At 36.4% G+C, this 9,842-nt stretch overlaps 1 protein-coding gene across 1 annotated transcript in view; it reads left to right on the top strand.

Annotated features, from left to right (window-relative positions):
- The first annotated feature begins 717 nt into the window (after window positions 1–717).
- The window catches only part of LOC103823411 (chromodomain-helicase-DNA-binding protein 1), a 47,379-nt gene continuing 38,254 nt past the window's right edge, over window positions 718–9,842 (top strand). The window contains 5 exon segments of the mRNA XM_050986317.1: window positions 718–897; window positions 3,483–3,584; window positions 4,895–4,962; window positions 7,212–7,361; window positions 7,662–7,915. Coding sequence (XP_050842274.1) covers window positions 7,225–7,361; window positions 7,662–7,915 — 391 coding nt within the window. The 5' untranslated portion in view covers window positions 718–897; window positions 3,483–3,584; window positions 4,895–4,962; window positions 7,212–7,224.

Genomic DNA, 9,842 nt, shown 5'->3' with positions numbered 1-9,842 from the left:
AGTTTTCCTGTGGGAATTTTACTGCTGTTATTTTAACAGTATAAGATGGTCTGCGTGGATTTATATTATGTGTGACAACACACCTTTGATTTTCCAGTTACTTTTAAAAACATTTTATTTAATCAGTTGTTAGGTTGTATTTTGTATATAGATGGTCCAAATCACAGCATTAAATGTAGCTTGCAAACACTTCCTTACAGATACTTTTCCCACCTATTCTTTTAATGAAAAAAAATAAAAGCAGGGGAACAAAACAGAGTTTATATTTGCTTTGAAGAAATGCGTACTCAAAATAAAAAAATTGAGGGGTGACACACTGCTGATCTAAAAAGACTTAAAACAATTTGGTGTATGTGTATATGCAAAAATATGTTGTGTTTCTTAAAATTAAATAAGTATTTGGGTGGGTGAGAAATAGTCTTGTTTTACTCCTCCAAATTAATGATAGATGTACTTTTTTCTCCACTCTCCCTCCTTTGCCACTTCCTCTTTCTGCCCCAGCACCCGATGCTTCTTTTAAGGTTTAGTGAAAGGTTTCTGATTAAACTGAATTTTCATTCCTGATTTATTTAATCCAGTGCATTCATTTGTATGCTATCTGTGTGTGGGCTAAGCTGACAATTTATAGGTGAAGCTAAAGGTTTTTTATGTGACTTTAAAAAAATCCTATTTAATTAGCCATTGTGTAATATCTTGTTAACTTCTAATTGCAGCCAGTCAGATGATGATTCTGGGTCAGCATCAGCTTCTGAATCTGGTTCAAGCTCTGGAAGCAGTAGTGCTGGAAGTAGCAGTCAATCTGGTAGCAGTGACTCTGAGTCTGGTTCAGAGTCTGACACATCTAGAGAGAAGAAACAAGTTCAAGCTAAACTACCACAAAAACTTGATGGATCTGAGGTAAAACAAAACAAATTAACCCTCTTTGGGAAAAAAATACTCTGTGCAGCATAGTTGCTAAAGTAGTTTTTATTTAAACAAACAAAACCTCCATAATTTTTACGTAGAATGTTGATTGGGTTAATGAATTTACATACTCAGCTCTCATAACAAACAAGGCTGCTAAGTTCCATTTCTGTAAATACCTACAGTTAGATAATTACTTAAATTTTATAATGCAGAAGACCTATTAACATATTGTATATTTTTGAGGACAAAGCCACAGATAATGTTCCTATTTCAAAATTTTTTAAAAACTTGTCTTTCTAATGCTGAGTTTCTTCATATCAATAAATGTGCAACAATTTCAGGGTTAGGTACATCTTGTTTTCTGTATGGGGAAAAAGTCTGCCAAATATAGAAAAAAAGAGTGGTGTCTAGAAATCTCGTCAATGCAATGGATGAGCTCTCATCTGTTTCTCTATGTAATATGGCCTTAATTTGGATGATATGATATACATGAAGGGTAGTAAAATATTTCCTACTGTAAGATTCAGAGGCTGTTAAGGATACTTTTTTGCGTTTGTGGTTTTGGGTTTTGTTGTTGTTCATATTCATGGTTTTGATACTGTTTCTCACAGTATCCTTCTGGATACAATGTTCAGCATACAGCTAGACAAGTCCATAAAATGATGGATGAATAATTGGCTGTTGGGTTGGACTCACAGTTGTAGTAAATGGAATTACATCAGGCTGGTGACTAGTCATTAGTAGGGTTATTCAGGGCTCAATATTAGGGCCCTTTCTCTTCAGTGTTTTTATAAATTATCTGGGCACAGGAATTGAATGTACATTAAGTAAGTTTGCCAACAATACTAAACCAGGAGGAGCTGTTGACTCCCTCAGGGGTAGAGAGGCTTTATAGAGAGATTTGGATTGACTAGAAAACTGGGCAATCACCAACTGTGTGAAATTTAATAAGACTAAATGCCAGATTCTGCACCCAGGACAGAGTAATCCTGGGTATACATGCAAATTGGCAAACACAGCTGGAGAGCAATGCTGTAGAAAGAGATCTGGGGATTTAGGTTGATGGCAAGTTGAATATGAGTCAACAGTATGCCCTAGGAGCCAACTGTGCCCTGTGGTGCATTGCTAGCCAGTCGAGAGAGGTGATTGTCCTGCTATGCACTGCATTGGTGCGGCCCCACCACCTGTACTGTGTGCAGTTTTGGGCACCTCAGTGTATGAAGGACATCAAACTATTAGAATCACAAAATATTCTGAGTTGGAACGGACCCGCAAGGATCGAGTCCAACTCTTAAGAGAATGGCCTGTATAGGGCTTGAACCTTGGGGTTATTAGCACCATGCTCTAACCAACTGAGTGTCCAAAGGATGATGAACAAGATGGTGAAAGGTCTCAAGGGCAAGACTTACAAGGAGTGGCTGAGGTCACTTGGCTTGTTCAGCTTGGAGAAGTGAAGGTTGAGGGGTGACTTCATGGCAGTCTGCAACATCCTCACAAGGGGTAGTGGAAGGGGAGGTGCTGATGTCCTCTCTCTGGTGACCAGGTCAAGACAATAGAATGAAGCTGCATCAGGGGAAGTTCAGATTGGACATTAGGAAAAAGTTCTTCACTGAGAGGGTGATTGGTCATGGGAACAGGCTCTCCAGGGAAGTGGTCTTGGCACCAAACCTGTCAGAGTTCAAGGAGTATCTGGATGACACTCTTATTCATATGATTTAGTTTTAGGTAGTCCTGCGAGGAGCAGGGAGTTGGACTCAATCCTTATGGTTATCGATGCAGGACGACCCCCAGCCAGGGAATGACGTGCAATGACTCCATGATTCAGAAGGCTGAACAAATGCTTTATTAAGCTATACTATATTATACTATACTATACTCTATACTAAACTATACTAAAGAAAAACCTGTGACCCTTTCCAACAGTCATGACACAGCTTTGACCTTATTGGTCAATCAATCAAAACAACCATCACCAGTGGCCAATTAAGAAATTACTTTTGGTAAACAATCTCTATAACACATTCACCATGTGCCAAGCAACAGGCACAGCAAATAGAGATAAGAATTCTTTTCTCTTTCTCTGAGCTTTCTTACTGCCTTCCCCAGGAGAAATCCTGGGAAGGTTGTGCCTGCTGCTCTCTGTGAAGAGAGCTGCAGCCACATATGGTTCCCTTCCAACTTGAGATATTCTGATTGTGTGTACTTCAGTATTGCCATAGGAAGCAAAAATAGATGAGCTAAGTGGCCTGGAAGGAGTTATCTAGATCAGTTAACAAATTTACTTTAAAAAAAAGGAGTTATCTTAATAATAGAAGCCTGTACAACTATTGTTATACTTGATGTACAAATTGTGCCAACAATTCTTGTATAACATTCCTTTCTACAGAGGTCTCACTTATTTAAAATGCTATCCAGTATTATTAATGCATGCAGTATTTTGCAGTGAGTTTTTTATTAATAATGAAATTGAGATTCATCTTAGTAGTGATGATGCTCAGCTTAAGAAAAGTATGTATGTGGTAAAGTTTAAAGTTTCAGTAGGTTTAAATTACTCTTGTATCTGAATTCCAATTCAGTTTTGGAAGTCCAGTCCAACTATACTTGCTGTGCAGAGATCAGCAGTGCTCAAGAAGCAACAGCATCAGAAGGCAGCTTCATCAGACAGTGGTTCAGAAGAGGTGAATAATATATAAGTTAGTAAATAAAATGTAGAAATGCATTTCTCATTACCCCATATGTTAGAATAAAATTATTTAGAGCCAAGTTCTGTTCTCTCTGTGTTTAACAAGTCTGGTTTTAGTCTATAAAAGTAATGTTCAAATAACTGACACGTTTATGAGGAAACATGGGGGGAATACTTAGTTGCATGTTTTCAGGTGAGTTGTGTCAAAATGATAGCAGTTTGGATTGATATCTTTAGCTAGATATTCTGTGATGTATGGACAAATTTTTCAAGTCACATTATATTAAATTTCATTGTATTTCTTCCTTCTGAGTTCCATAAACACAGTTAAAAATACTATAAAATTTTACACTATTGTTTCCATATAAAGGTAGCTGCTGAAGTTTTCAAAAACACTATGGAGTAGAAAGATAGATTTTTGCAACTTTTGTAACAGTTATAAAAGTATTCTTGTCTTTTAAGAACTATACTTCAATTTTAGAGATTTTTAAAACCTAAACCATAGGCTCAACAAAAGTTGACTTTGTGCAATATGAATATATTTTAAGGGCACTAATGACTATGAATTAGAATTTATTTGAAAGCAGACTTTCATATTTCCTTCATTATTAAAAAAAAAGCATTGTAATTGCAAGTCATCATTACTCTGTGTGTCTCTTTTTTAGTCAGATCTAGCTGCTCATCATTAAAACTGAACCCAGGAGTTAATTATATATACTTAAAATATTAGTTTATAGCTCTTGCTAAATACTCTTTTCCTGAAGACTCTTTTTCAGGGTAAAAATGATTTAAATTTAATCTCCTTGAGATTGGTTTTAGGAAAATAATTTTAAGAGGGTTCATAGATTTATAATTTTTTTGTTTAGGAGTGGCAAGAAAAGAAACATACATGCTATTCTAACAATTTTCTTAGTGGTATTTAAATGTGAGAGTATATGAAGGTGAGACAGCTCTTAAATGGCAAGAGGTTTTATTAGGCTTTTGAGAGAACCTTCATCTTGATTTATTAGCTTGCAGCAGTCTGAACTGACTGTATGTAGGCACAATGAATATATTTCAAAACAATTTTTTGCAGTGGTTTCTAGAGTTCTGCTGACATGGTATGTTTTAGATTGAGAAATATGAAATCAATAGCAATCCTGATCTTATTCAGTGTCAGTGGGTAAACTGAGGGGCGTGAAGAGGATAAGACATGAAGAATAGGATTTCAGTTTGAAAGTGGGAGCTGAATTATCTTTTTAATACTAAAAATACTTCATTCTTTTTGCGGTAATAAATTGTGTATATTCTTTTCTTCATCTGCAGGATTCATCTAACAGTGAAGATTCTGTAGATGACTCTTCCAGTGAAGCCAAGAAGAAAAAACATAGAGAGTAAGATGTTTTTCATAAATAATATAATTTTTTGTTATGGCAACGTAATGCTTATAATTAGCCTGTCTTAATTTCTCTGCACTTGAAATACAGTCTTGTACTTCTCAATTTTGATTAACATTTTGAAACATTTTGAAATACTCTGAAAGCAATATATATATATCTTAAAGGTCTTTTCCAACATAAATTATTCTATAATTCTATGATATCACTATTCATTTCTGAGCAAGAGACTGTATTACCTACAGTGTTATTGGAAAACATTCATCACCACTTTTTATTTTTAAAATAGTCTTATTTGTGGCATGTTTTTGAGCTGAAGGTCCTCTTTGAAAATTATTGAAGAAATAGGAAATTACTTCATTAGCTTGTCTCAGATAAAATTTGAATTAGAATCCTATAGTTAATGCCAAATTTTTCAATGCTTTAGAGGCAACCTTCCCCCCCCAATTATTACAGGTTTGACAGTAATAAACCATCTTGGCTAGTCAATAAATCTAAGTTGAAATTGAGCTGGTTTTAAGCTGTAAATGAAATAGTTTGTGAAAAAGATTATACCTTTTCATTGGTAGCGACCTTGTGTGTGTGGGAGGGGTGGTTTTGTTTTTGTTTTGTTTGTAATTTTGTGAGTTTTGTTTGGTTGTTGTTGTGTTGTTTTGTATTTTTTTAATGAATGGTGTATAGAAATTGAATTGTTTTCTCATTCCTCTTCTCCAGTTAAATGAATCATCTCAGTATTCAGGATTGTCAATATAATATCTTCAAGAAAGGGGGGGCAAAAAGAGGCTGTTATGCAAAATAGTATTTTCGAGTGAATTGTCATTCTGTCTTTTGTTACTTAAGAATGTGATTAAACCTAATAACATAATCTGTTACAGGAAAGATAGCTTAGAAACTAGTAACCAAATAACCCCATATATCCAATGCTTCAATTTTGATTTCTACCTATTTTGAAACAAGTATGTTTGTAGCTGTTATCTGACATGCAGAGTTGATTGCTATATATAAACTTACTACAGGCTCCAAGCCGTACAGAGTGTGGTGTTCTATATGTTGTCTATATCTCCAAATAAATACAAGTTGTGTATTTGCATAGGGTGGGGGAATTGGTTTGGGGTGGGTTTTTTCTGTTTTTATTCGAGGGAGAGGTTGTTGTTTGGGTGTTTTTTTAATTTACAGCTTACAGAAAAAAATCTTTTAAGGAGACAGATGATTCTGTAGCATTTCCAAGACACACAGAGGTATTGACCACAATGAAAATGTAATTTGAGGACCACTTCATATCTAATTGAAAGAAGTGTCAAAGCCCTGTTTCTTAGGTTTCCTCATCTGAAATGGAATGTAAAGGTCTTTGAGTAATATTTCACTTTTGAAGGACATTAGTACTATTTGATCATCTTGGTCAAAGACCCCCTAAGACTGGTAATAGATAGTAGTATAAAGATTTAGCAACCTTTCAAAAATGCATGCCAGATTTTTCTTCCACCCACACCCAAGCAATTAAGATTAAATTTCTCTGTACAAACAGAGTCTGAGTTAAGATACTGTTGATCAGTGGGTACATCTTTCCTCTTGCAAAGTAGAATATCTCAGCTAAGCAGGAGAACAGAGATACGGCCACTAGGAGTCACAAGTGGCTTACTCATAATATCTTGCATGAGTGTTAAACACTGAATTGGAAGCTCAGTTGGGGCTTTTGGGAGCCAGTGCCTCTGATTGCCATGGTTGAAGTCTTTCTGTGTGTTTCTCAGTCTGATTCTCTATTATTTTTTGTTCCTGTGCTGAAGTTGCTATTTATTCATGAGGCACAGGGGATATAGCTATTAGAGAATTTTGGATTCTGCAAAATGTAATGTTATGGTTTTTATGACGATCATAGGTAAGTTCCAGTAAATATGTATCTTTCCAACTAAATTTATTAAGGATATCGGGTTTATTCATGTCAAAATAACTCAATTATTAAAGCTGTATTTTATACAGAAATCCATATTTTTGGTTTATTTTGTTCTTTACATCTGTCTCTTGATAACAGAATTCTATTCCTTTTAAAGCCACTTCTTAATTTTACCTGATATCCATCCATTATAATTTTCTGTCATTCCAGCTGAAATAACTATTATAACATTTTTATTTCTGTAAAGAATGTTGAAATTAAAGCAGCAAGCCTGTGGTGAATGCTTGATTTTAAAAACAAAACAAACCCCCCAAAAACTAATGCGAGTTACTATTTTGTTTCTCAATATGTACAGTGAAGACTGGCAAATGTCTGGGTCAGAGTCAGTATCAGGAACTAGTTCTGATTCTGAATCAGAGGAAGATAAAGAGAAAAGCAGTTGTGAAGACAGTGAATCTGACTATGAGCCAGAAAACAAAGTCAAAAGCTGGAAACCTCCAAGCAGGTAAGAAGGTCTTGCATTTTAGCTACTCTGGTACTATTTCTAATTTGTAATCAAGTACTGTACTACTATACAGGCAAATGAAAACATAAATATTTATTACAGAACTTGAAGACTTTTTTTAATCTACAAAAGATGTTATCATACCAGTGGTTTGTGTTGAATACCTCTTTCCTGTCTGCTCCAACTGAAATTGGCGTAACTGAATAGTCATGAAAAACATGTATTCAGAAACAAATATAGATGGCTTATAGTTGTCCATGTTGAAACTCCACTGTTGTATTGTATCTTATTGCCTTCAAGAATTGAGCCAAAAAGTGGCAAAAAGATTGCAGGACAGAAAAAGAGGCAGCTTGATTCGTCAGACAATGATGACTATGACAAGAGAGGATCTCGTCGCCAGGCAACAGTCAATGTTAGCTACAAAGAAGCTGAAGAAACCAAGACAGATTCTGATGACTTGTTGGAAGTTTGTGGAGAAGATGTCCCACAGCCTGAAGAAGATGAATTTGAAACTATAGAGAAGTTTATGGATAGTCGAATTGGCCGAAAAGGAGGTAATTTTGTTATCAGTGTTCTTAAGATGCTGCTCTGCATTGTGGTGCGATGTCAACAGTAATTATTCTCAGCTGTAGGTAACCTGTGATGTTTGTAAAGAAGTTTTAAAGTACCAGAAAGTAATCTTATTTTGTTTTTCATACTCATAAGGATGTTTCTTTTGTAAGCCTTATAAAATCAAACATAGCAGAACTTAAGTAACTAGAGAAGTGGTCACAGAGCTAAGCCTGACAGCGCTCAAGAAGTGTTTGGACAATACTCTCAGGCACATGGTGTGACTCTTGGGGATGGGCCAGGAGTTGGACTCGATGATTCTTGTGGGTCCCTTCCAACTCAGCATCTTCTGTGGTTCTGTGAAAGAGAAAAAATGAAGTGGAATATTGCTTAAATTCATAGCATACTGTTACATCACTATTTGTACAGTTTATTGATATTTGATAGATATAAACTCTATACAGGAGGGTGAAGAGAAAATGGAACGAATACGAGAGCTAACCAGTAGCCTGAATGATGAAGGATGATGTTAGGAAGGCTGAACCATTGAGATTGTGATTTCAGTTATTTATTTTCAAATAGTCCCAATACAGTGCAATGGATGGTGGAATATAAAATTTCAGTGGTATGATTGCATGTGCATTTCTAGAACTAATTTTATGGATGATGGTAGGGGTTTCATATTTCCAGCATTTGATGAGGTGCAGTGTCCTGCTTGTGTGTTGCTTCTTTTTATTCCAGTGTATTCTTACTCTAGCCCCTTACTCTAATGCACAGTGTCATCGCTGTTTAAAAGCCTTTTGGACTAAACTTCTTATATTTTACATGCCTTTTACTATTGCAGTGTTCTGTTTCTATATCTGTCCCCTGCATCTGGTTGGGTCCACTTCCTTATTTGGCTCTTCTCACAGAAATGAGCCTGTTTCTTTCTGTTAGTGTGCTTCAGCTGTAATACCAACTGTATTGAATTAAAAATTACCTCACATAAGATTCTGAAGGTTGAGGGGAGGGAAGTAGTAAAACGAGTTTAGGGAGAAATAGTTCAAGAGCAGCCCATCCCAAAGACCATGAAGACAGGCAAAATTGCCAGTAGGCTTGCAGAGATAAACAATGAGCTCTTGGCAAAACTCAAAAACAAAGAGGAGGTATAGGGAAGGTGGAACACAGAGACACAATCCAAGCATGCAGAGACACAGTTAGGAAAGCTAAAGTCCACTTGGAATTGAATCTAGCAAGGGTTGTCAAGGACAGCAACAAAGGCCTCTCTATAGGTGACAAAAGGAAGACTAAGGAAAATATAGGCATACTACTCAATGACAAGATAACACAGGACATGGAAAAGGCTGAGGTGCTGAATGCTTTATTCATCTCAGTCTTTACTATCAAGACCAGTCTTCAGGAATCCCTGGTCCCCGATATCAGGCAGGGAAATCTGGAGCGAAGAATATGTACCCTTGGTGGAAGATGATCAGGCCAGGGAATACTTAGGCAAACTGGACATACATAAGTCAATGGGCCCTGATGGAATGTACCCATGAGTACTGGGGGAGCTGGCAGATGTCACTGCAAGGCCACTCTCAATAATTTTTGATCATGGCAACTGGGAGAAGTGCCTGAGGACTGGAGGAAAGCAAATGTCATAGAATCATAGAATGGTTTGGGTTGGAAAAGGCCTTCAAAGTTCATCTACTCCCATCCCCCTGCAATGAGTAGGAACATCTTCAACTAGATCAGATTGCTCAGAGCTCTGTTCAACCTGACCTTAAATGTTTCCAGGGATGGGGCATCTACCACCTCTTTCGGCAACCCGTGCCAGTGTTTCACCACCCTTGTCATAAAAAATGTCTTCCTTATATCTAGTCTAAATCTTCCTTCTTTTAGTTTAAAACCATTACCCCTTGTCCTATGGCAACAGGCCCTATGCAACTAAGC

Source organism: Serinus canaria, chromosome W, assembly GCF_022539315.1.
Source record: "Serinus canaria isolate serCan28SL12 chromosome W, serCan2020, whole genome shotgun sequence".
NCBI lineage: Eukaryota > Metazoa > Chordata > Aves > Passeriformes > Fringillidae > Serinus > Serinus canaria.
The sequence above is the reverse complement of the archived record's forward strand: the minus strand, read 5'-3'. Positions and strand labels throughout refer to the sequence as shown.